Source organism: Perca fluviatilis, chromosome 9, assembly GCF_010015445.1.
Source record: "Perca fluviatilis chromosome 9, GENO_Pfluv_1.0, whole genome shotgun sequence".
In the NCBI taxonomy this organism is placed as follows: domain Eukaryota; kingdom Metazoa; phylum Chordata; class Actinopteri; order Perciformes; family Percidae; genus Perca; species Perca fluviatilis.
This window is the reverse complement of record NC_053120.1, coordinates 16226585-16254437: the sequence shown is the minus strand read 5'-3', so window position 1 is coordinate 16254437 and position 27853 is coordinate 16226585. Positions and strand designations below refer to the sequence as shown.

The 27853-nt window shown below is 38.1% G+C and overlaps 1 protein-coding gene and 1 pseudogene across 1 annotated transcript; one reads left to right on the top strand and one right to left on the bottom strand.

Annotated features, from left to right (window-relative positions):
* jak3 (Janus kinase 3 (a protein tyrosine kinase, leukocyte)) lies at positions 1-27612 on the top strand. The gene is given in 26 exon segments (XM_039810976.1): positions 1-94; positions 2850-3053; positions 3236-3353; positions 3619-3736; positions 4080-4225; positions 4392-4695; positions 5848-5970; positions 6067-6224; positions 6309-6420; positions 6793-6973; positions 7617-7741; positions 8038-8169; positions 8291-8378; positions 9707-9831; positions 9979-10117; positions 10414-10565; positions 10815-10965; positions 11303-11430; positions 12576-12617; positions 12619-12766; positions 13251-13346; positions 13349-13371; positions 14027-14199; positions 14495-14612; positions 14728-14841; positions 27109-27612. Coding segments are annotated over 25 exon segments (3330 nt in total). The 5' UTR covers positions 1-94; positions 2850-2857; the 3' UTR covers positions 27229-27612.
* Positions 19131-20835, bottom strand: LOC120565305 (annotated as a pseudogene).
* Positions 27613-27853: the final 241 nt, after the last annotated feature.

Sequence of the window (27853 nt, the reverse complement as noted above, 5' to 3'; positions counted from 1 at the left end):
CACATACAGCATAAAAGCAGAAGTCAAAAAAGAAAGGCCTCAGTTACAGGAACAAATGATCGAGATGAGGACTTCTGACGTACATATGTAAAAGGTAACAGTAACAAATACCTTCAATGACACATAATGTTGATCTTTAGATCTAAATTCTGTAAATGTAAAGCTCTTATTCAGAAGCTACCCACTTTTAGTTGTTCTTTATTTCAAGAAGGGTTCGCTGAGATAATTCATACTTACATTTTGTTCATGTGGATGATTTGCCAAGAGAAAGTAATCAGATCAGTATTGTTATCAAAGTAAACAAAGTATTTGAAAACTAATTATGGAAATGTGAAACACTATATTATTATTGCTATTATGTTATTATTACAAACTTTACACGTTTTACATACTGTGTTCCTGATTCCGCTACAACAAAACATGGTGAGCAGTGAGGTCTGATGTAACAGGAATCCGCACAAATCTACATTTAACATTTCAAAACATAATTCAGAGTCATGGTGGGAATCCTCCACACATGTGATAACACACAAACTTTAGTATATACAAAGTTCTATACTTAACAAAATGACATTTATATACTGTTACCATTATGATACATTCCACAACAGAAACTGTCTGAGGTTGAGTCTTAGCTGTGTGAATGGGAGGTTTGTGTTTTTTTTCAGGCTTGTAAAGGAACATGACTGAATCATTTTTCCTTACCTCAATAACTGCCAACATGCCTGTATGCCTGTGATTATACATACAACTAAAACTTTATGAAGTTGTATCAGTTCAACAAACCTGTTGTGGCTGAAAGATGAATAAATTAATGATGATCAATGAGTTTTACAGAATGCTACTGTAATATCGCTCTAAACCTTTTTTTTCATATTATAAGAATTCCAAATGAATGTGTATATTTGGCAGGGGTGGAATATAACCAAGTACATTTACTCACATGTACTGTAAGTACAATTTTTAGGGGCTTGTACTTCCATTTTATGCTACTTTATACTTATAGTCCACTACAATTCAGAAGGAAAATATGTTCTGTATTTTTTTTATTGCGCTAGTTCCACTGCAGGTGTAGTTTATTTTGTAATATTTTGTAAATTCATCAGATTAAAAAATATGCATTGTTACTTTTTATCGGTACTTTTATTTAAAATATCACAATACTTTTCCCATCACTGACATTTGAAAACACAACAATAAAATGAGACATTTGATTTTGCATTCAGTTTTTCCATCGTATATATTTGCTTTTCCAAAATAAATAAATGACATTGTTAACAAACAGATTTTGTGGTTGTACTATGACCACTGTGGTTACATTAGGAGCCGGCAGATAAAACACCTTAACTCTGTAAAATAGTGAAGAGCTGCAAACCTCACACAGCATGTTTATTAAAGTGCTCATATTATGCTTATTTTCAGGTTCATAATTGTATTTTGAGGTTGTAGTAGCATAGGTTCACATTGTTTATTTTTCAAAAAACACCATATTTTTGTTGTACTTCACATTGCTGCAGCTCCTCTTTTCACCCTGTGTGTTGAGCTCTCTGTTTTAGCTACAGAGTGAGACATCTCACTTCTATCCCATCTTTGTTGGGAGTCGCACATGTGCAGTAGCTAGGTAAGGACTACTAGCTAGAAGCTAGCGCCGCACTGCTAGCAGTTAGCCACCTCGTTCTCAATGGCAAAACACTGCTATAACACACACAAGTTCACCCTAATCTACAAAATAAATTGTATAGAACTACTTACATGTCCCTGTTCTGCAGGTATTCCACGCAAAGTTGGAAGTGCGCCCTCATTTAGAAGAAATGTCCAAGAAATGAGAGTGCAGATGAGGAAAATATGAATGAGTCCACACAGAGCACTTGCTGTTTCATCTGCATTTTCTTCTTGTTTAGATTTCACTTCCTGTGGGCAGAGATGGTGCAATGTTTGCAACTGTAATGTTTGTTTATTAGATTATTATATTCAATTATTATTCTATGACTATTAAACAATGTATCAAGTGACATTACTCAAAAAATGTGGGTTACACAAATTTTGCAAGATTATCCAAAATCTTAACTTACTTTCAAAACTAAAATGATGTTGCACCAATCAAGGTATTAGTTTCCTGTTTTAGCTGTTTCAAAATAATATGGATCTATCTAATAAATCGGGAAGCCTCTGTGTGTGTGTGTGTGTGTGTGTGTGTGTGTGTGTGTGTGTGTGTGTGTGTGTGTGTGTGTGTGTGTGTGTGTGTGTGTGTGTGTGTGTGTGTGATCTGTCTTTGAAATATCTCATGAGCCGTTCATCCAATCTACTTCAAACTTGGTTTCGTTGGTACCCAATGAACTTGGGGTTTGGAATTTGGAGCAGTTTGGACAATGTTGGATATTAAACTGAATAAAATTAAAAGACCGCTGAAAAAAGGTTGACGAAAAAGACAACACTAAAATGTAGTTAAAGATAAACTCTTTATTTGCATTGCCTTCCACCTTTCTCTCCGCCCCCTGTGTCTCTCTCTCTCTCTCTCTCTGCGCACACACACACTCACTAGTTCCGGTTGGTTGATTAACGAAGATATTTGATGATCTCTCTCATTAGGGGACGAATTGGGTTGTGCATGCACCATCATCATTTCATAAGGCAAATGTCTGTGATTACTCCACATTTTAATTGCAATATTTTTTTAGTAAATTTGGAATATGCCATGTCTGTCAGGTAAATGTGGTGGTACAATGTTTTTTCTCTGAAGTAGAAGTACACAGTAAGTCAGTAGTGGGCTATACAGTGTGTTCCAAACAGGTATCTTTTGAACGGGCACTGTACTAGTCTAATTAAAAGTCTGTTGATTTGGTCCTCAGAAGTATCCATGGATCTCAGTGAGGAGTCGGCCCCTCTGGTGATCAGAGACCGGGGAGGCAGCCAGAGGTCCAGTTCTAGCACTGGTCCCACTTTACAAGTACACCTCTACTTCTTTCCAGCCACAAATGAAGCAACAACAATACACATTTCATCTGGTCAAATCTCTGCTGAAAATGTCTGCATCCAAGCAGGCAAAACATGTGGTAAGATTTCACTGACAAATCATGGGTCTGCCTGAAGGCTTCTCGCCTCATTTTAAGCTAAAATATTTAGTTTTTCTCCTATATTTATTCTTACAAGTGTGCAAAAGACTAACTGCTGGGAAAGTCATTATAGCATTGCCTGGTCTATACAATGATATGATATATGTGATCTCTTTCACTAGGAATCTTACCCGTGTACCAAAGTCTTTTTGGTTTGGCATCTGCCGATCTGTCATTTTGGTATCCTCCATCGCACATGTTCAACACAGATGAAAACTCACAAGTCCACTTTAGAGTCAGGTAGGTGAAAAATGACTGAAGAATCATACATTCATGCATTTACTTAAAACATTAGTGTACATTACGCTATGTTAAGATATTTTATGAAATGAGATGTAATTTTCTTTTTTGGACAACCATTAATAAAGAATTTTGTCACCAACCTATCACATTCAAACCTGCATAATGTATGTAAAAAAGTGTATATGCATATCTTAAGAAGTTAACTTATTGGTTTGTTATAATGTCATAATGCTAAGCTGAATAATGGACTTGTGGTGTGCAGATTTTTCTTTGGAAACTGGTTTGGACAAGGACCAAGAACATCGTACCGCTACAGTCTGACCAGAGATAGAATCAGTCCAGTGCTTGACTGCAATGTCATTGATTATCTCTTCACTCAGGTAAAGTTTAAAACATTTTTATAGTTTATTACAATTTATATTTATATTAATGACATTTGTGGATATATAGCACTAATATTCTTATAGTATTCTTAATTTAATTGACATTTATCTATAAGGTGGTTTTATAAATCTATAACATTAGACTGGCGTAATGTGCAAGACATCCTGACCTGCTATTCAAAACAAAGAATGATCAGGTTAAGGGAGAAAGTAAAGAAAACATTCTTAATATCTCAAAATGTATATGCTGCTTCAAAATGCGTGTCACATTGGAAAATTGTTGCAAACATTGACTATATATTAAAGACTACGTCCATCACTGATTTCTTTTGACACATAGTTGCGTAGTGACTTTATTGCTAGTGAGGCAGGAGTGTGTCCACCTCTGAGTGCCCAAGAAGAATGCCTCGGCCTTGCAGTGCTGGACTTGTGGAGAATGGCTAAAGAGCGCCATCAGAGTGTAAGAGAACTCTGCAAGACTGTCAGGTATTTACATTTGGATAATGTTTTGTTTTTTGCCCAAACCATGCTTCACCAGTTAAAATTCAAACAACCAAGAACTTTGTAGAATTACCGTTTTCTCTTTCAGAAATATTACTTTGTTGTTGTAGTTTGCAGTCATTACAACATCATTATACTCTTCCTCTTTCAGCTACAAATCATGCCTTCCTAAATCACATCGCCATGACATTCAGAAACGAAACCGCCTGGATCGTTATCGAATCCGAAATACCCTCAAGCGTTTCTTAAAGAAGCTTGGCAACTGCTCCGTAGATGAGTACAGCCTGAAGATGAAGTACCTGATTGAACTGGCTGCCATCGAGCCCTCTCTGGGAAGCGAAACCTTCCAAGTGAATCCTTCCTCATCCCACTCCAAGTCAACTTTCTCTCTTGTGCGGGTCACTGGGGAAACTGGAATTGAAACCAGTGGAAGTTGGCTTCCTGATGGTTCCATGGTAAGAACAAGTTCAACTTAAGATCGGGTGGGACTGAGGCATAGCGGTTAGTTAGTCTTTTATTCTACCAGATGACCTGCGTGATACCCCGTTTTAAAGTGATGGTTCGGAGTAGCGAGGCTAATGGACCCACATTTGTATCTCTTAAATGACCCCACTAATAATGCCCGAAATGATACCAAAGGTCTACACTAGTACAAATAGGTTATGCTCTCATAAAACGATGGATTGGAAAGTTTTTAAGTACACCAGAAGTTTATGAACACTTGCCTGCTCTCTTCTGCTCTCTGTTGCTGTTGCTGCTGCTGCTGCTGCTGCTACCTGCAGTTAGAAGAGTGCTTAGGGCCGTCTATAAATTACTACACCGAAAAGAGATACAACAAAATATGTATTAATTTAATGATTAAATAAGGTAATGTCTCCAAACTTACCTCAATTATTACTTGTCTCCTGCTAGTTATATTACAGCACTTACTTTAAAAAATAAGTTAAATAAAAAAAATATTTTTGTTGCATCTCTTTTCGGTATTGTAATTTGTAGATGTCCCTAAGCACTTGTCTCACAGCAGCAACAACAACAGCAGAGAGCAGAAGCCAGCAGGCAAGTGTTATTTACATAAACTTCTGGTGTACTTACAAACTTTCCAATCCATCGTTTTATGAGAGCATAACCTATATATACTAGTGTAGACCTTTGGTATCATTTCAGGCATTATTAGTGGGGTCATTTAAGAGATACAAACGTGGGTCCATTAGCCCCTGCGCTAAGCTATTCAGTGGCTAACGCTACTCAACGCTAACTCGCCCAGTGTTAAACCCAGGTGAAAAAAGCTTCTGGGGGGGTGTTTGGCTCGAGGTCATGGTGCAAAGGACCCTAGGGTGAATTACTCCGAACCATCACTTTAACTTGAATCTGCCTGGCCTTGCTTTATTCTTTGCTTTGTTATCTCATTTTGTGAAACAGTTCTTTCTATTGTATTGTTTTCTCCTGGCACCTATTGCAATGTTAGCAATCCAGGGGAAAGCTGGCAAACCCAAGGTTTTGCCTGTTTGTGTTTTACTTGCAATCTGCATTGCACTGTTGTATGATTTAGTGCCCATCCCGAGTTAAGAGATGTTGAATAATCAGCCTCTATATATATTTTTTTTTAGGAGTGGCTAACCTTCTGTGATTTCAAAGAAATCATTGACATCAGTATAAAGAGGGTATGCCATGAGCAGGTCCCCCAAGACAGCAGGGTGGTGACAATAACCCTTAAAGATGACAGATGCTTGGTAAGGGGCATATTTAACATTCAACACTTCCCCAATCATTATTCTCTGTTTTGATTTGATGCAAAAGATGAAGTATATTTATTCTTTGCAAAACAGGAAGCCAACTTCCACAGTCTCAAGGAAGCACTTTCATTTGTGTCTCTTGTTGATGGCTACTTCAGACTGACCACAGACTCAAGCCACTACTTCTGTCAAGACACTGCTCCTCCAAGTATTCTGGAGGGGATCAAAAACCATTGTCACGGCCCAATCACGTGAGTCATTTATGAAAACTGAATTAAATGCCACCATTCACACGCACCTGGGTCAGATATGTATTTCCTATCTTGTATTATCAGATCAGAGTTTGCAGTCAACAAGTTGAAAAAGTCAAGATTTAAAGGCGGAACGTTCCTTCTCCGGCAGAGTCCCAAGAACTATGACAAATTCTTCCTCACTGTTTGTGTTCAGGTAAAGGTTCCTATTGAAGCACACTAATAGACACAGAAAAAGACTGATTTAGAATTTACTCTGAAGAGTAATTTACTAGTTATTATTTATTAGTATGTCTGTACACGTTTTAATTCAGCATAGCCCTGATGACCAAAAGAGATGTTCTTATGCTCTTTAATTATTAAGTATGTGACAAGCTTAGCACAATAACATTAACTTAAAAGCTTGTAATTGCAAGCACCGTTTTTGGAAACCACAGGTCTTAGGCCATTGCATAACAGTTGTTGAAAGTTTGAAAGGTGAAAGGTTTCTGCCAATGTGTGGAAAAGTTGATACCTCGTTACAAGAACCTCTTCAGACGTGTTTTGTTTAACATTTATATTTCTGCAGACTCCACTTGGACTTGACTATAAAGACTGTCTCATTATTAAGAATGAGCACTACAGTCTTCCTGGTGTCAATAAATCATTTTCCAGCTTGAAAGAGCTCACCACCCATTACCAGCACAACAAGCTGCTACTGGCTGAAGTACCTGTGAAGTTAGCCCGCTGCTGTCCACCCCGACCCAAAGGTGTGTTTCACAAGCCATGCCAAATATACACTACTATACATACTGTTTTGTATTTGTATTTGTTTCGATATATTAATTATATTAACCTTTAGTTTTCTTTTTTTATTCTCATCTATGTACAAAACTCCGCTCACATGCATCACATAGTTAATATTGTCTTCAAAATTGATGATATTCCAAACTGTGGTAAAACATATTTGTATGTACTGCATCCCATTCATACCCACTGTCACAATACAGCACACACTGTTTATTTTCAGGGGTCAAAGTTTTATTTCCCAAACTAAAAGAAATCAAAATCTAACCATATTAAGAGAACTTTAAGTATGTTTACATTCACCCTATTGTCCCAGATAAAATATTTCCATTTATAGTTTTTTTCATGTAGACATCATATCCTGGTTATAGCCACATGCTGTATCCATGTTTTGAGAAACCCAATATATATGCTAGCTATATCGGAAGACACTAGTATACTGTGTCACAATAGGATACATGTAAATGAACTCATATCTCTCGCCATTAGCCTGTATCAACTCAACATCTCAATTTCCTGCTTGAAGTGAGATATGTGCCTTCATATTTGTATCTTTTCATACAGTATACTCTTTAACGACGAACATGTTTTCTGCTGCTCCTACAGAGCTCACAAATCTAATCATCATACGCAACAACAGCTCTGTAGAAGCTCAGGGCTCTCCGACACCTGAACGGAAGAAATTCAATCATATCCAGTTCCACATGATCAAATATGAAGACCTGAAATGGGTGAGTGTGTACACATTACGGCCCCTGAAACAGGCCCGTTACGATAGAACCAATCGATATTAGTCTTCTTCCACTGTTTTGCAATCAATATTATTTTTACCATTCTCTTTTCCAGTTCCACTACTACACTTTTACCACTGTTGCTCCAACTAAACTCCTACCACTATAACAACTACTATTGTGCGACAAATTCTACAGTACTATGATTCTGTAGTCAAACCTATATGAAAGGTACTTTATCTTATTAATGATGGAGGCAACCTGGATATAGTTTTTTTATGTGATTTTTCTGTTAGGATGCAAGCCTCGGCCAGGGATCCTTCACTCGAATTTTCAAAGGCTACAAAACAAACATTCGCGATGGGGAGAAACATGTGACAGACGTTTTCCTGAAAGAGCTCGATGTTGTTCATAAAAAGTACTGGGAGGTGGGTTTTTTCATGTTAGAATACATTGTAATGTTAAGTATTTTGTGGATTACTCATATAGATACAGTATATAAAACATTATTTTGACATCATACACACGCCGTTTCTTTTCTTCTCTCAGTCATTCTTTGAAGCTGCCAGCTTGATGAGCCAGATTTCACACAAACACCTCCTCCTTGTATACGGTGTTAGTGTTCATGGAGTTAAAAGTAAGTTCAAACCAACTGCAGGTTCTTCCAGACTATTTCTTGGTTTGCTACAGTTTGATGATTGTTTTCCTATCAGCATAAATGTGGTTTATGTTTTCTAGATGTGGTAATGTTCAATAGGTACAAGGTGAGAAGCAGTACAGGGTTAACAACAAAAAGGAATAACAGAATCAAATAGGTTTTAACCTAATCTCTTTACTGATAACAGCGTCTCTAAGGCTACGTTCACACTGCAAGTCTTAAGGTGCCCTGCCACACGTATTTCATTACTTTGTGGTAATGTCTGAAGTTCTACCATGGACTCTGTAAAAATTTTTGTGGAAAAAATGCCTTGGTTACCTTGTTTCAAAACATTCTAGAGTAGTATAGAAAGCCTGCAGAAAGACTCTAAGCTAAGCTGCTTGACTCTGATTGGCTAACAGCGAGCCAATAAGAGCCTGGCTATCAGCATCCTTTACCCAGCACAACTGGGCAAGCTCATGAATAGTAATGAGCTCAAGCAACACCACGTTGTAATTGGCCTGATTTCTCCACTTATTTCTTTTCAGTGGCTAGAGCTGACAGAGGAGGTAGCGGTTCATTTTCACATTCACGACATAACACAAACACATATGGACCTAACATATTTAAAAAAAATGCAAGTAAAAACGGTTTTGTGTGAAAGGGCACCTTTAATCCACTACAGAATTCTGTCTGTGTGGATGCAGAGACAAAGCTTCACAGAGACGCAGTTTATTAAAAACTTTCAGATCTCGAGGGAAACCTTTGATTATCTCGGTCAGATTGACGTAAAAGTCGCATCAAATCCGCCTTGGTTGTTCACACTGCGGCCGCATTGATAAAAAAGACCTGGGTCTGATTCAGGACCACATATGGAAGTGGTCTAAATCTGATTTGAAAAATATCTGATCTGGGCAAGATTTGAGTGTTCACACTACTTCTGAAGTCTGACCTGGTCACTTGACCCCCAAAAAAAAATCTGATGTGGGCCACTTTTGCCTGCAGTCTGAATTGCAGAATGAAGAATGAGTTTCTTTAAGAAACTTTAAATATTTCCCATTAGGATTCAATGTGGGGGGAGGCTGTTCCAATATGTTACAACTGTATTTGCAGGCTCTGTTCCTCTAAAATTCTGCACATTTGCAAACAACCATAAACAGTGAATCAGTAGAAACCCTAAATCATTCTCTTCATATTGAGCAAAATAACTATCTTCACATGAAATCCTCTTATGAACCCGACTCAGTCCCTTGTCTGCGGGTGAGCGTTTCTGACCATGTGTTTGTTTGAAGTACAGCTGTTGAAACAAACCTCGCTGTGCCTTACAGACATCATGGTGCAGGAGTTTGTCGAGTACGGGGCCCTCGACCTTTACTTACAGAGAGGGAGATCTGTGTCAGTGAGCTGGAAACTTGACGTAGCCAAACAACTCGCATCTGCCCTCAACTTTCTGGTAAGATTAACTTAGAGCATTTACTACTAGATCTTACAAAAGCAATGACAAAAACCCCAATCTACAGCAGGAGAGGCCATTTAAACTCAAAGTTGACCAATGCTACACACTATAACGAGTCACCATTAACATGTAACTGTAATGCAGGAAGAAAAGAACATTGTCCATGGAAATATCTGCGCCAAAAATCTGCTGCTGGCCAGAGAGGGTGACCTGTCGCAGGGCAGCTCTCCTTTTATCAAGCTCAGCGACCCGGGCATCAGTGTGGCCATGCTGGCCAAGGATGGTAAATCAATATACTGTGTGTAACAGTCAGGAGAGAAAATGAGTTATACCTGATGAATGATTTTGTATTTATAGATTCATTCAGTAACCCTCAAATAAAAGTGAATGGACTGAAAGTGTAGTAAATTAAGTTGCTTACCATTTCCTGTAACCACATATACATACAGTATGTTAATGTTAAATAATACTTTACAACATAAACAAAATAAATGTGTAACACCCAAGTAAGTGTGACACATTTAAAATGTGCATCATTCATGCATTTGTGAATATGCATTTCTGCATTTGGTTGTTTAGTGATCCTTGACAGGATCCCCTGGGTGGCCCCTGAGGTGCTGGAGTACCCAGACAACCTGACTCTGGAGTGTGATAAGTGGAGCTTTGGTGCCACCCTGTGGGAAATCTTCAACAGTGGAGAACCTCCGCTGCGAGGCTGGGACTTGGACCAGGTACTTCTACTTCTTTCCTGATAAGTCAAACAAACTGACAGGGTAACAGGTTGTCAACGTACTGTCCATTAAACAAGCGGCAAGTGACTTTAAGTACTAGTTTAGAAAAAGAAACATGTATTGAAGGTGTTAAGTGCCTATGGGATCAAACCTGATGGAAATATCACATTTACAAACATACAGTTTACTATCTAGGCTTTTGGGCAAACATACAGTGAATGTTGTGAGCTATTGATGTGTTTTCTGTAGAAGCGGCAGCTTTATGAGAGTTTCCTGCAGCTGCCTCCCTCCCAGTGGACAGAGCTAGCTGAGCTGATCAGTCAGTGTATGGACTACGAGGCAGCCTTTAGACCTTCCTGTCGCAGTATCATTCGTCAACTCAACAGTCTGATCACTTCGGGTAATCATTACACTAGTCAGCTGATAATGCATACGACCATTATAAACCACATATCTTATCAAATGTCAAGTTCACTTTTCTTTATTTCAATTCAATAAACAAGAGCATTTATAAATTGACCCATTTTAAACTTTTCTGATCAGTGTTGATCCAGTGTTGAAAAAATCTGATCCCAGCCCATCATTTTCACAAATTATAATCTGAAATGCTTCTATTGTCCTTCTATTTGGTCCTGAACATCTCTCTCAAAATGGGTAGTGCTTTTTTTAATAAGGTTTTTCTATTACATCAGAAAACCAAAAAGCCATTACCAATATGCTTTTGTGTTTCATGGCAGACTATGAGATACTACATGCTGCTGAGCCCGTCACACAGAGCCCTGTGTGGAGAGCCATCAGCCCTGCTCAACACAACCAGACATTGTTTGAGGAGAGACACCTACGCTACATCCATCCTCTGGGGAAAGTAAGTCTGCAGCGCCAGAACAACTAGAGGACCACAATATTTATAATGCAGATCCCTTTGGGCCAATCAGTGCAACGATCATGATCTTATTGTGATCGGTCATTGTATCATGATGGATAGACAATTTAAAGTGCCCATATTATACTAATTTTCAGGTTCATAATTGTATTTTAAGGTTGTACCAGAATAGGTTTACATGGTTTAATTTTCAAAAAACACCATATTTGTGTTGTACTGCACAGCTCTCTCACTGCTGTAGATCCTCTTTTCACCTGGTTTCTGTTTTAGCTACAGAGTGAGACCTCTTTTCTTCTATTTCTTCTGTACTATCTTTGATTGCACTCGCACATGCTCAGTAGCTCAGATGTAGATCATGTCAGCTAGCTAGCTCCATAGAAGTAAAAGACAGGCTGTTTCTCCAACTTCAGTCACTTACAAGGCAGGATTAGCTGGGAAACTTCTAAATGAGGGAGCACATGTAAGTAGTTCTTTTGTAGATTATGGTGAACTTGTGTGTGTTGTAGCAGTGCTTTGCTATTGAGAACGAGGTTAGGCATTAACGTTAGCATGCTATGCACGAGCTAACGTTGCGGTTAGCCAGCTCGTTTCGGATTGTGACGTCACAGTCCGAGCCGATTTTGAACAGCTCACCAGGAGACTGAAGGCAGGACACATTCAGAAACCATATCTCACCAAAACAACATGGATGGATTTATTTCAAAGTTTGTATGTGTGTGGAAGCACCAGAGACACAAAAGAACACCCCAAATACCAGAAAAGTGTTTTTTTCATAATATGGGAACTTTAAATTACATGGCCAATTTTGTATTTCAAAAATGTAAATGACTCACATTAACCACTGACCTTTCATTAAGAGGTCATGATGGTGCACAAAACATTGTTTGATGGACTAACAGATGAATATACAGGACAGAGCACACAGCATATTAACCAAAGCCACTATCTGTTCATATAATATGAAAAAGTTATTTTATGATAAGCTGTCTCTTTGCACAAGCCTCCTTTTTATCTTCAAAATGCCTCACATAATCTCATATATCATGTCTTGCAGTGGCACATGTGTGGTGAGGTTTATTATAATTTTTGGACGTGAGTGACAACTGAATGACTTAAAACTTTTCCAGGGAAACTTTGGCAGCGTCGAACTTTGCCGTTATGACCCGCTACAGCGATAACACCGGTGAACTGGTCGCTGTGAAAAAGCTGCAGCCCAACAAGCAGTCGACCCTGGAGGACTTCAAGAAGGAGGTCAAAACCCTCAGCGTTTTACACTGCGACTACATCGTCAAATACAGAGGAGTCTGCTACAGCACGGGTAATAAAAAGACTCACTGCAACCATAGCACACGATGTACTTAAATAATCAACTTCAGTAAAAGATCAAAGTTGTTAGAATGCTTAGTTTCAAAAATACCTATTTTTAATTTCATCTCTCCTATCTAATAATAAACAAATAACTAATAAATAAAACTAGTTGTATAATGAACTCGGTTGGTCAGTTTTATGTAAGGGGAATTTTGGCGTTATTACATACATAGAACTATCTCAGAACTTGAGTTCAATCTTGTAACAGTTGTCGGTCCAACTTATTTTCTTCTTCCTTTATACCTTTGGAGTATATGCATCCTCTGCATGATCCTGGGTTACATTTTAAATCAGTCTTAAGATGACACCGTCGTCTAGAGCGATTTACGGCCGATTCAAGGAATGAGACATGATTGGCAGTGCCTGTCTTCTGGGTTTGGAAGGTTTTTTTCTCTGCTGAATGACTTTAATGTTTAATGTTTGCCTGTTCACAGGTCGCCTCAGTATGAGTTTGGTGATGGAGTACCTGCCCAACGGCAGCCTTATTGGCTACATGGAGAGTAACCAACACGTCACCCCCAGGCGGATGCTGCTTTTGCTTCTCAGATCTGTAAGGTAAGAGTCAGATACATGAGTTCTACTCCTGCAAGTGGTCATCACAAAATGTAAAAGGAAAATATGTTTAAATGGATTGTGATTTGACAAAATCTTGCAGCTTTTACAATGATCATTCAAGTAGTGTGCCTTTAAGTAATTTTCCTAAACACAAACTCTGTTCCTATTGCCAAAAAATGTCTCAATCATCAAAAGAAGTGTTGTTTTGAAATGAGTCCCTAACAAAAAAAGTCTTGAAGAAATCCTTAAGAAACATTTGAAGATCATTCCTCCTGGAAAAACAGGTCAGTAATCCCTGGACTAAATGGAAGAAACCGCTGTAGACTACTTATTTTATGCTACAAGTATCCCCAAAAAAAAAGACCAAATCAACCAAATCTGCAATCTGCATCAGGCAGGCAAAACGCTCCTGGTGTGGTATGGTGGAGGTCAGAACATAACCACGGCACAGCCGAAACATGGCGTATCTGGCCTGGTAGAATCCCGGTGTAAAGTGTTCAAGGTTCAAAGCCATGAGCCTATTTCTTATCTTGTGGCTCCATGAATCATTTTCACTATCTGTTAGACAGTACCAAAGATTGATTACGCCGCATAAAACAAAAGTGACAGGGACAAGATTTATTTCCTCTTCTTTTGTTGTTTATAATTTTCCCAGGGGATGGAGTACCTGCAGAGCCTGCGTTATGTGCACAGAGACCTCGCAGCCAGAAATATCCTTGTGGCCAGTGAGTCGCTGGTGAAAATCGCTGATTTTGGGCTGACCAAGGTTATTCCTTGTGACAAGGAATACTACCGAGTCACCCAGCCTGGAGAAAGCCCCATTTTCTGGTAGCTTTCCTTATGTTTGAAAACTCAAATTTACTCTTTAATCCAAAGTGTTAAAGCTAAAATGTGCAACTTTCTGCAGTTTGTCGACCCCTGCTGCTAAATAATATCCTCTGCAATGAGAGAAAGATTGTTGTAGAGGACTGTGTGAAAACTTTGTTTGATTTAGACATCGCAAAATTTGGCTAGCATTTCCCTGTTTCCAGTCTTTGCACTAAGCTAAGCTAACCGACCGCTCACTGTAACCTTATATTTAAGTTTAGTTCCTGGAGGTTGACCACTGCTCATCTAATAACAGGTATGCCCCAGAGTCCATCAATGAGTCCAGATTCTCCCACAAGTCAGATGTCTGGAGTTTTGGAGTCGTTCTTCACGAGCTCTTCTGCTACTGCGACACCAACTCCAACCCAAAAAGAGTAAGAAGGTTTACTGTTGATAAATTCATGCATGGACAATATGTTTTCATCAGACAGCAACATTACTTTGATTTCCCCCTTTTTTATGTTTTCTTAATGTCACGGTCACTTTTAGCTATGTATGCAGGAGATTGGACACAATGTGCAGAGTCCATCCATTTCAATGCAGCTGGCAAATATTCTAAAGAATAACTGGAGGTTACCGGCTCCTCCAAACTGCCCGCCCAAGGTATGTTCACTCTATATGATTCAATAGTTAAAAAGCAGTAGCCTTTTTGGAAGACTCATCTTGATAATAAAATAAATAATTTGCCACTTTTCTACATTCACATACCCAAAAATGTGCTGTGATGTTCTAATTCCACTGTAAATCACCATTGGCAAGATGATTGTGGCCTAATTAGTGACATAGTGCTCCTCAAAATTAAGACACTTATTTCACCATCTGCTATTGGATTGGAATGATACTTCAAAACCAGGGGGTAGACACCACTTCACAAATTACAGGCCTGTTTCACTATTTGCACAATTCTCCAAAATACTAGTAACAATGTTTCAATAACAGATTATACACATTTTTAGATAAAAATATCTTTTTGACAGTCAATACAGATTCATATCAAGCAGTTCAACATCACTGGCATTCAATTGAGGAAATTGAAATGCCATAGATCAGAAACAGTATGCAGTTAGTCTTTATAGATCTTAAAAAAGCCTTAGACACAATCAATCATAACATATTAGTCAATAAAGTGGAATGTATGGGATCAGGGGGACAGTTTTGCACTGGAGACTTTTATTTAGATTGGTTTGACAAACAAATTATCATTAAACTCAAGTAAAACTAAAATCATGTTATTTGGTAATTGTAAAAAGAGTAATCAAGTACAGATACAGGTAGATGGTGTGAACATTGGAAGAGTTGAGAAAATAAGTTTCTTGGTGTGATAATAGATGACAGAAAAAGCTGGAAATCTCACATAAAACATGTACACAATAAACTTTCATTAAGCAGTTCAGTACTTAGGAAGGCTGCGCGACATTCTGAACCACAAATCACTCCACATTCTTTACTGTTCACTGGTATTGCCATATTTAAATTACTGTGCAGATGTTAGGGGCAATACTTGTCAAAGTAAATGTACACTATCATCACCATCTATATTCGCAAAAAGTCATTGGGCTAATTCAAAATAGCGATTATAGAGATCACACAAATGTACTATTCTTAAAATAAAAAAAAAAACATGGATCTGCTTCATTTTCAAACAGCACAAATAATGTGTAAATCAATAAACAACTTACTCCCTGGCAATTTCTAAATTTGTATTTAATAGAGATGGGGGATATAATTTAAGGAAGTAAATTTAAAACATCTTTGTATCTGTACAACATTAAAAGGTTTTTGTATTTCTGTAGAGTGAAGCTGTGGAACGGATTGAGTGCAGTGCTAAAGCAATGCCCAAGCATAACCCAGTTCAAAGAGCAGTGCAAAAATATGGTTTCACAAGTTAAAGTGAGGAAAAGACCTTCTCACAGATTATTTATTTACAATATTTATTTTCTATGGTGGATATGCACATATGTAAATATGTACGTTTTTTTTTTCTTTTTGGTGTGTGGGTATAATGAAAATATAAATATATGTAGCAAATTGTAAAGAATGTGTTAAGATAGAATATGATATAAATATGAAGCTATGTGAAGATTAATAATGAGTAGTGGAGAAGGGCATTAAATAAATGTATGCTTCTTCCTATTCTTTTTCAGGCATGTTAAATTATTATTGTTTGTTTTTATTTTTGTTCTTTTAGCTTTTATTGTATTATTTTTACATGTTCAAAATAAAGCTTTTATTCATTCATCCATTCATTTCTGGGAGAGGCTGACAATCTTCACAGCTGTGGCCATGATAAATATTTTAAACATCTTATTTTGACTCACCGAACAAGTCATACTACAACGCAAGCAACAGTTCTTTTCTCTGTCAACTAATATATCTTTGTCATTGTAACACCAGGTGTACAATTTGATGATGCAGTGCTGGGTGTACAACTTTGAGGGCGCCGCGTGTTTCTCAGACCTGGGAAACCAAATTGAAACCATCATGCAGGATGAGAGAGAGACCCTAAGGGCTGACAAGAAATTGTGGCACATTGCAGTATGAAATAATGAAATGTAATTTACAGTACCAATTGAAATTCAATTCACACAGGTATCACACACAACATCAACTTAAGCATTCACATACTGACTTCTTACTGACCATCCTTTTAGACGACATGTATGACTTTCATGGTCTAAAGGGGTCAAAGTTCAAGGTATCATATAAACTGAAAATAGGTTTAAAGCTTTACTAGCCTTTTTAATTTATTTGATGAAATGCATTTTAAAAATGATTTTTTTGTGCACCTAATATTTCCCTTTTGCATTTATATTGTGGTACTGTACTGTTGCAGTGAATCATTTGTTGCACTTTGTAGTCTGCGTTTAAAATAAAGCAATATTGTGGCAGCAGCTTTTGTACTGTAAGTGGTTATTGACAATGTTACATTCCCAGAGTAGCCTAGGGGATGAGGGAAGTAACAACATAATTAAACTAGGGGGAAACAAATTAAGGAAAACTATATTTATGTACAAACAATAGGACTTTTTTAACAATTAAATAAAAGTACCAACAAAAACGCTAAATGAAAACTACTTTCTAAAATAAAGCAAGAGTAGGCTACTAAATATACGCAGGCTGTAAATCACAATTTAATAAATCAAACACTGGCTAGCAGACAGTCAAAACAACCGACCCAGTTACACAGCTTAAGTTAAAGGTGACCTGTGCAATTTTTTAGGTTCATATTGTATTTTTAAATACAATAAACACTTTATTTTTTCTCTGTCTGATTTCAGATTAGGATCGTGTATTTTATGCCACATAAAATACATTCTAGCTGGTAGGAATGTGTGTCTCTATGACAACAAGGGTGATATAAATCTACTTTCTTTGAGGGGAAGAGCAGTCCAAAAGTCCTGAAATCCAGAAGGGAAGCAGAGCAAGTACCAACTCTAGAGGCATAGTGGGAGAAACAAAGTGTCTCCCCTGTGCTTTCTAACCACGGCCAGAAAGCTGTAGCAGGAAAAGTTAACCCTCTACTTGATTTCCTGTTGTTTAAGGAGAAGGAGACCCTGGAAATGCGTAGGGGGAAACGCGATGCTACAAAGCCACGGCCAAACGGACCAATCAGTTGTTGCGGTCTGCGTCGCTGCAACGTGTAGTTAAATATTTTGAGAGGTGCACGTCAGGCTACAGCGTTGGGCTAGGCTTAGGGTCTGTATCTACCGCATTACCTACTGCATTACCTACGTACCACGGCATCAATGACCATAAATTGGACTTAAACCTCAGGCCACTTACGTAAGCTACGTCGAAGAGCCCCCGCAGGAACATAAATCTGCCATAAGTCTTGGAGCTACCAACAGCATAGTTGATGCTTTCTTTTATTGAACTACATGTCACAGTGGATGCTTTTGCACAGTAACTGGGAAGAAGAAACACTCCGTTCCTTTGGTTACTGTGAGTTTATGGCTCAATTTTCTGGGAGTCTCTTTTCATGTTCTCTGGCTAATAATTATAACCTGTTGCTGTCAAACACAAATTCAATACAGGCTAGCAGTATTATGGCAAAGAGGTCTTGTGTGCCTGATCTGTGCTGCCCATTCATTTTCTTTAATTTGAGGTCACTTGCAAAAACTGACCTATTGGTGGCGGTATGTATACAGCTGTGCACAGGGCTATCGCCTGTATGTGTAAATACATCAGCTGTGCCCTGAAAAAGGTCTAAAACATGATATAGACAACAATATATACAAATTTATTTATTATTAAATACATATTTGTTATATGCAGTACACAATATACAGTAACCTCAAAGCCATTCATTTTAAAATCACACAATATATTACCTCTTCTTAGCAGCAGGAAAATGAATTTCAGTACATTCAATTAACTAATGGTAAAATACATGGTAATCAATTTATTTCAATATACAAAGTCCTGAAAGCACACAGTAATCTTACATGAAAATTTGAGACCCCTTGTAATGGTTCTTACTGACTTATAAATATAAAGGGGATTTGACAGTACATCCAAAATTCCAGTGATATATGTTAGAGAAGCACTGATTTAAGGCACAAAAACATAGGCTACATTAGTATCTTTCTGAGCACAAATATACAGGTGCATACTTAATATTTTTTTATTTCATTACAGAAAACTGCATACTAGTCTTAAGAAAACCTGAGTTTTATTATATTTGTGTAAGACTGTGGACACCACAGCATACCTTATCCCCCTGCATCACTTACACCAGCTGGGTATTGGTTCGATAATGATGTACAAGAAGTTTACATAAATACAGTATAGCTACTTTATAAAAGTATAATTTAAACAGTAAGTATCTGATCAAACAATAAGAAGGTAGAAGTATTTGGTACCAACAAAGAAAAAAAACAAAACCACCACAACATTGAAGCCTGATACCAAGCAACCCTATTTTTAATTCCAGTAAAAGTTGCTCACCCACACAGTATGTGGGCAATACACCTACACTAACTACTGCTGTGCCCCTTTGAGTCAGGCTGACTGCTGCTCGCCCACATTGATGACAAAGAATAAAATAATAAGTTCCATTGAACTGTGCTGAAGCCTGCAGCCGAACAGTGGTAGAAAAACAGTCCAAAGATTTTCTCATGATGAAATGAAGCGAGTCAAACCTGCACTCACAACCTAAGAGCAGGTGCAGGAAACAAATTGCCAACAAACTCTCTCACTACATGTAAGTTACAGTTTTGTGATGCTAAAGCCTTGACTTGGAGGGCCCACATTTCAGATTAGAATCATGTATTCTCTGCCACATGAGATACATGTGAGCTGGAAGGAATCTGTGTACCAGTAGAACTTCTTTATAATAGCAAGGATCGTATCCATCTAGTGTGCTGGAGGGAATCTGCAGTCCTGCCGTCTTCACACCCATATGAGAATCAGGAACAAGTCCTGCTTTGGCCAGACACATCCCCATGTATACATCATCAATGGGAAGAATGGGAATGGACTGGGACATATTGTATATGACCAAAGCTGTATAGCCAGACAGTAGGAAGCCTCCACCACCACAGTAGGGAGGATATGAGTCTGACTCCTGCACCTGAACTGGGATAAAATATTTGCTCTGTGATATTCTAATGGGTCCTACATTCTGGATCAGATGTCCAGTAAAGAGGTGCTTGCTTCCATCATTTTCCTTGAGGCTCTGAAGATACTCAACCATGTTGTTTGTGTTGGCAAAGACATCATCATCACCATTTAGCAGGAAGCGAGCGTTCGGACAGCTCCTTTCCATCCATTCCAGGAAAAGTATCTGCTTTAAGGTGAGGTTGTAGAATCCTTCATTAAAGTCCCACTGGAGAATGTCATTGTACTCACGTTTCTCCAGCTCGAGTAGTTTGTTCAGTCTCTCCTTCTCAAAACCAGTATCAATTGTTCCTGAGATGAAGATCCTTCGGATCCACACACCGATTTTGTAACCTCTCTTTAGCCCAGGTTTTACGCAGCACCTCTCGTGGTCGTAGTTCACAGGGGAACTTTTAATGACCAGGAAAAGAAAGACTTCTGCAGATTTATCAGCTCCTCCACATTTGTCAGGAAGGTCCAGCAGCATGGGGAAATGGCGACAGTGTCGATAATAGAGAAAGTCTTTTATGTCACCAGGAAGAGAGCTGAAGCCTGTGATGTTGGCAGCACTCACATTTTGTTGACATTTTGACCAGGAGTATACATATGACTTTTTTGTGGTGGGTCGCCTTACTTGAATGTCATTCTCTATCACATCTACGTGGAGTCGGACGGTTTTGTAGTCAAAAAAATCTTTAAAAAGATGGAGGGCCAACAGACCAAGAGCTCCCGCCAGCAAGAAGATTTTCGCTCTGAGCTTTCTCATCCTCGAAAATCTGCAGTGACCAAACAAAACATCTCAGTATGACATAAAACAATTTGTTAGGTAAATTAAGGTTAAGGATATCACACCTGCAGGCATTATAGCCACTGTCACACTACATCAATTTAACAACAAATGTGAAGAGCTGCAGTCTCATAGATGTGTACACTACCTGCTCAGTGCAAAGTAAACCAGCAGCTGCTGAAGAAACATAATATGCTAGTCAGACGGCTTGACTACACTAAGAGACGCATGTTGCTCTGCATTTGGTTGTTTAGTAATCCTTGACAGGATCCCCTGGGTGGCCCCTGAGGTGCTGGAGTACCCAGACAACCTGACTCTGGAGTGTGATAAGTGGAGCTTTGGTGCCACCCTGTGGGAAATCTTCAACAGTGGAGAACCTCCGCTGCGAGGCTGGGACTTGGACCAGGTACTTCTACTTCTTTCCTGATAAGTCAAACAAACTGACAGGGTAACAGGTTGTCAACGTACTGTCCATTAAACAAGCGGCAAGTGACTTTAAGTACTAGTTTAGAAAAAGAAACATGTATTGAAGGTGTTAAGTGCCTATGGGATCAAACCTGATGGAAATATCACATTTACAAACATACAGTTTACTATCTAGGCTTTTGGGCAAACATACAGTGAATGTTGTGAGCTATTGATGTGTTTTCTGTAGAAGCGGCAGCTTTATGAGAGTTTCCTGCAGCTGCCTCCCTCCCAGTGGACAGAGCTAGCTGAGCTGATCAGTCAGTGTATGGACTACGAGGCAGCCTTTAGACCTTCCTGTCGCAGTATCATTCGTCAACTCAACAGTCTGATCACTTCGGGTAATCATTACACTAGTCAGCTGATAATGCATACGACCATTATAAACCACATATCTTATCAAATGTCAAGTTCACTTTTCTTTATTTCAATTCAATAAACAAGAGCATTTATAAATTGACCCATTTTAAACTTTTCTGATCAGTGTTGATCCAGTGTTGAAAAAATCTGATCCCAGCCCATCATTTTCACAAATTATAATCTGAAATGCTTCTATTGTCCTTCTATTTGGTCCTGAACATCTCTCTCAAAATGGGTAGTGCTTTTTTTAATAAGGTTTTTCTATTACATCAGAAAACCAAAAAGCCATTACCAATATGCTTTTGTGTTTCATGGCAGACTATGAGATACTACATGCTGCTGAGCCCGTCACACAGAGCCCTGTGTGGAGAGCCATCAGCCCTGCTCAACACAACCAGACATTGTTTGAGGAGAGACACCTACGCTACATCCATCCTCTGGGGAAAGTAAGTCTGCAGCCAGAACAACTAGAGGACCACAATATTTATAATGCAGATCCCTTTGGGCCAATCAGTGCAACGATCATGATCTTATTGTGATCGGTCATTGTATCATGATGGATAGACAATTTAAAGTGCCCATATTATACTAATTTTCAGGTTCATAATTGTATTTTAAGGTTGTACCAGAATAGGTTTACATGGTTTAATTTTCAAAAAACACCATATTTGTGTTGTACTGCACAGCTCTCTCTCACTGCTGTAGATCCTCTTTTCACCTGGTTTCTGTTTTAGCTACAGAGTGAGACCTCTTTTCTTCTATTTCTTCTGTACTATCTTTGATTGCACTCGCACATGCTCAGTAGCTCAGATGTAGATCATGTCAGCTAGCTAGCTCCATAGAAGTAAAAGACAGGCTGTTTCTCCAACTTCAGTCACTTACAAGGCAGGATTAGCTGGGAAACTTCTAAATGAGGGAGCACATGTAAGTAGTTCTTTTGTAGATTATGGTGAACTTGTGTGTGTTGTAGCAGTGCTTTGCTATTGAGAACGAGGTTAGGCATTAACGTTAGCATGCTATGCACGAGCTAACGGTTGCGGTTAGCCAGCTCGTTTCGGATTGTGACGTCACAGTCCGAGCCGATTTTGAACAGCTCACCAGGAGACTGAAGGCAGGACACATTCAGAAACCATATCTCACTCAAAACAACATGGATGGATTTATTTCAAAGTTTGTATGTGTGTGGAAGCACCAGAGACACAAAAGAACACCCCAAATACCAGAAAAAGTGTTTTTTTCATAATATGGGAACTTTAAATTACATGGCCAATTTTGTATTTCAAAAATGTAAATGACTCACATTAACCACTGACCTTTCATTAAGAGGTCATTAACGGTGCACAAAACATTGTTTGATGGACTAACAGATGAATATACAGGACAGAGCACACAGCATATTAACCAAAGCCACTATCTGTTCATATAATATGAAAAAAGTATTTTATGATAAGCTGTCTCTTTGCACAAGCCTCCTTTTTATCTTCAAAATGCCTCACATAATCTCATATATCATGTCTTGCAGTGGCACATGTGTGGTGAGGTTTATTATAATTTTTTTGGACGTGAGTGACAACTGAATGACTTAAAACTTTTCCAGGGAAACTTTGGCAGCGTCGAACTTTGCCGTTATGACCCGCTAGGCGATAACACCGGTGAACTGGTCGCTGTGAAAAAGCTGCAGCCCAACAAGCAGTCGACCCTGGAGGACTTCAAGAAGGAGGTCAAAACCCTCAGCGTTTTACACTGCGACTACATCGTCAAATACAGAGGAGTCTGCTACAGCACGGGTAATAAAAAGACTCACTGCAACCATAGCACACGATGTACTTAAATAATCAACTTCAGTAAAAGATCAAAGTTGTTAGAATGCTTAGTTTCAAAAATACCTATTTTTAATTTCATCTCTCCTATCTAATAATAAACAAATAACTAATAAATAAAACTAGTTGTATAATGAACTCGGTTGGTCAGTTTTATGTAAGGGGAATTTTGGCGTTATTACATACATAGAACTATCTCAGAACTTGAGTTCAATCTTGTAACAGTTGTCGGTCCAACTTATTTTCTTCTTCCTTTATACCTTTGGAGTATATGCATCCTCTGCATGATCCTGGGTTACATTTTAAATCAGTCTTAAGATGACACCGTCGTCTAGAGCGATTTACGGCCGATTCAAGGAATGAGACATGATTGGCAGTGCCTGTCTTCTGGGTTTGGAAGGTTTTTTTTCTCTGCTGAATGACTTTAATGTTTAATGTTTGCCTGTTCACAGGTCGCCTCAGTATGAGTTTGGTGATGGAGTACCTGCCCAACGGCAGCCTTATTGGCTACATGGAGAGTAACCAACATAACGTCACCCCCAGGCGGATGCTGCTTTTTGCTTCTCAGATCTGTAAGGTAAGAGTCAGATACATGAGTTCTACTCCTGCAAGTGGTCATCACAAAATGTAAAAGGAAAATATGTTTAAATGGATTGTGATTTGACAAAATCTTGCAGCTTTTACAATGATCATTCAAGTAGTGTGCCTTTAAGTAATTTTCCTAAACACAAACTCTGTTCCTATTGCCAAAAAATGTCTCAATCATCAAAAAGAAGTGTTGTTTTGAAATGAGTCCCTAACAAAAAAAAGTCTTGAAGAAATCCTTAAGAAACATTTGAAGATCATTCCTCCTGGAAAAACAGGTCAGTAATCCCTGGACTAAATGGAAGAAACCGCTGTAGACTACTTATTTTATGCTACAAGTATCCCAAAAAAAAAGACCAAATCAACCAAATCTGCAATCTGCATCAGGCAGGCAAAACGCTCCTGGTGTGGTATGGTGGAGGTCAGAACATAACCACGGCACAGCCGAAACATGGCGTATCTGCGCCTGGTAGAATCCCGGTGTAAAGTGTTCAAGGTTCAAAGCCATGAGCCTATTTCTTATCTTGTGGCTCCATGAATCATTTTCACTATCTGTTAGACAGTACCAAAGATTGATTACGCGCCCATAAAACAAAAGTGACAGGGACAAGATTTATTTCCTCTTCTTTTGTTGTTTATAATTTTCCCAGGGGATGGAGTACCTGCAGAGCCGTGCGTATGTGCACAGAGACCTCGCAGCCAGAAATATCCTTGTGGCCAGTGAGTCGCTGGTGAAAATCGCTGATTTTGGGCTGACCAAGGTTATTCCTTGTGACAAGGAATACTACCGAAGTCACCCAGCCTGGAGAAAGCCCCATTTTCTGGTAGCTTTCCTTATGTTTGAAAACTCAAATTTACTCTTTAATCCAAAGTGTTAAAGCTAAAATGTGCAACTTTCTGCAGTTTGTCGACCCCTGCGCTAAATAATATCCTCTGCAATGAGAGAAAGATTGTTGTAGAGGACTGTGTGAAAACTTTGTTTGATTTAGACATCGCAAAATTTGGCTAGCATTTCCCTGTTTCCAGTCTTTGCACTAAGCTAAGCTAACCGACCGCTCACTGTAACCTTATATTTAAGTTTAGTTCCTGGAGGTTGACCACTGCTCATCTAATAACAGGTATGCCCCAGAGTCCATCAATGAGTCCAGATTCTCCCACAAGTCAGATGTCTGGAGTTTTGGAGTCGTTCTTCACGAGCTCTTCTGCTACTGCGACACCAACTCCAACCCAAAAGAGTAAGAAGGTTTACTGTTGATAAATTCATGCATGGACAATATGTTTTCATCAGACAGCAACATTACTTTGATTTCCCCCTTTTATGTTTTCTTAATGTCACGGTCACTTTTAGCTATGTATGCAGGAGATTGGACACAATGTGCAGAGTCCATCCATTTCAATGCAGCTGGCAAATATTCTAAAGAATAACTGGAGGTTACCGGCTCCTCCAAACGCCCCGACCAAGGTATGTTCACTCTATATGATTCAATAGTTAAAAAGCAGTAGCCTTTTTGGAAGACTCATCTTGATAATAAAATAAATAATTTGCCACTTTTCCACATTCACATACCCAAAAATGTGCTGTGATGTTCTAATTCCACTGTAAATCACCATTGGCAAGATGATTGTGGCCTAATTAGTGACATAGTGCTCCTCAAAATTAAGACACTTATTTCACCATCTGCTATTGGATTGGAATGATACTTCAAAACCAGGGGGTAGACACCACTTCACAAATTACAGGCCTGTTTCACTATTTGCACAATTCTCCAAAATACTAGTAACAATGTTTCAATAACAGATTATACACATTTTTAGATAAAAATATCTTTTTGACAGTCAATACAGATTCATATCAAGCAGTTCAACATCACTGGCATTCAATTGAGGAAATTGAAATGCCATAGATCAGAAACAGTATGCAGTTAGTCTTTATAGATCTTAAAAAAGCCTTAGACACAATCAATCATAACATATTAGTCAATAAAGTGGAATGTATGGGATCAGGGGGACAGTTTTGCACTGGAGACTTTTATTTAGATTGGTTTGACAAACAAATTATCATTAAACTCAAGTAAAACTAAAATCATGTTATTTGGTAATTGTAAAAAGAGTAATCAAGTACAGATACAGGTAGATGGTGTGAACATTGGAAGAGTTGAGAAAATAAGTTTCTTGGTGTGATAATAGATGACAGAAAAAGCTGGAAATCTCACATAAAACATGTACACAATAAACTTTCATTAAGCAGTTCAGTACTTAGGAAGGCGAAGCACATTCTGGACCACAAATCACTCCACATTCTTTACTGTTCACTGGTATTGCCATATTTAAATTACTGTGCAGATGTTAGGGGCAATACTTGTCAAAGTAAATGTACACTATCATCACCATCTATATTGCAAAAAAAAGTCATTGGGCTAATTCAAAATAGCGATTATAGAGATCACACAAATGTACTATTCTTAAAATAAAAAAAAAAACATGGATCTGCTTCATTTTCAAACAGCACAAATAATGTGTAAATCAATAAACAACTTACTCCCTGGCAATTTCTAAATTTGTATTTAATAGAGATGGGGGATATAATTTAAGGAAGTAAATTTAAAACATCTTTGTATCTGTACAACATTAAAAGGTTTTTGTATTTCTGTAGAGTGAAGCTGTGGAACGGATTGAGTGCAGTGCTAAAGCAATGCCCAAGCATAACCCAGTTCAAAGAGCAGTGCAAAAATATGGTTTCACAAGTTAAAGTGAGGAAAAAGACCTTCTCACAGATTATTTATTTACAATATTTATTTTCTATGGTGGATATGCACATATGTAAATATGTACGTTTTTCTTTTTCTTTTGGTGTGTGGGTATAATGAAAATATAAATATATGTAGCAAATTGTAAAGAATGTGTTAAGATAGAATATGATATAAATATGAAGCTATGTGAAGATTAATAATGAGTAGTGGAGAAGGGCATTAAATAAATGTATGCTTCTTCCTATTCTTTTTCAGGCATGTTAAATTATTATTGTTTGTTTTTATTTTTGTTCTTTTAGCTTTTATTGTATTATTTTTACATGTTCAAAATAAAGCTTTTATTCATTCATCCATTCATTTCTGGGAGAGGCTGACAATCTTCACAGCTGTGGCCATGATAAATATTTTAAACATCTTATTTTGACTCACCGAACAAGTCATACTACAACGCAAGCAACAGTTCTTTTCTCTGTCAACTAATATATCTTTGTCATTGTAACACCAGGTGTACAATTTGATGATGCAGTGCTGGGTGTACAACTTTGAGGAGCGGCCGTGTTTCTCAGACCTGGGAAACCAAATTGAAACCATCATGCAGGATGAGAGAGAGAGCCCTAAGGGCTGACAAGAAATTGTGGCACATTGCAGTATGAAATAATGAAATGTAATTTACAGTACCAATTGAAATTCAATTCACACAGGTATCACACACAACATCAACTTAAGCATTCACATACTGACTTCTTACTGACCATCCTTTTAGACGACATGTATGACTTTCATGGTCTAAAGGGGTCAAAGTTCAAGGTATCATATAAACTGAAAATAGGTTTAAAGCTTTACTAGCCTTTTTTAATTTATTTGATGAAATGCATTTTAAAAAATGATTTTTTTTTTGTGCATCTAATATTTCCCTTTTTGCATTTATATTGTGGTACTGTACTGTTGCAGTGAATCATTTGTTGCACTTTGTAGTCTGCGTTTAAAATAAAGCAATATTGTGGCAGCAGCTTTTGTACTGTAAGTGGTTATTGACAATGTTACATTCCCAGAGTAGCCTAGGGGATGAGGGAAGTAACAACATAATTAAACTAGGGGGAAACAAATTAAGGAAAACTATATTTATGTACAAACAATAGGACTTTTTTAACAATTAAATAAAAGTACCAACAAAAACGCTAAATGAAAACTACTTTCTAAAATAAAGCAAGAGTAGGCTACTAAATATACGCAGGCTGTAAATCACAATT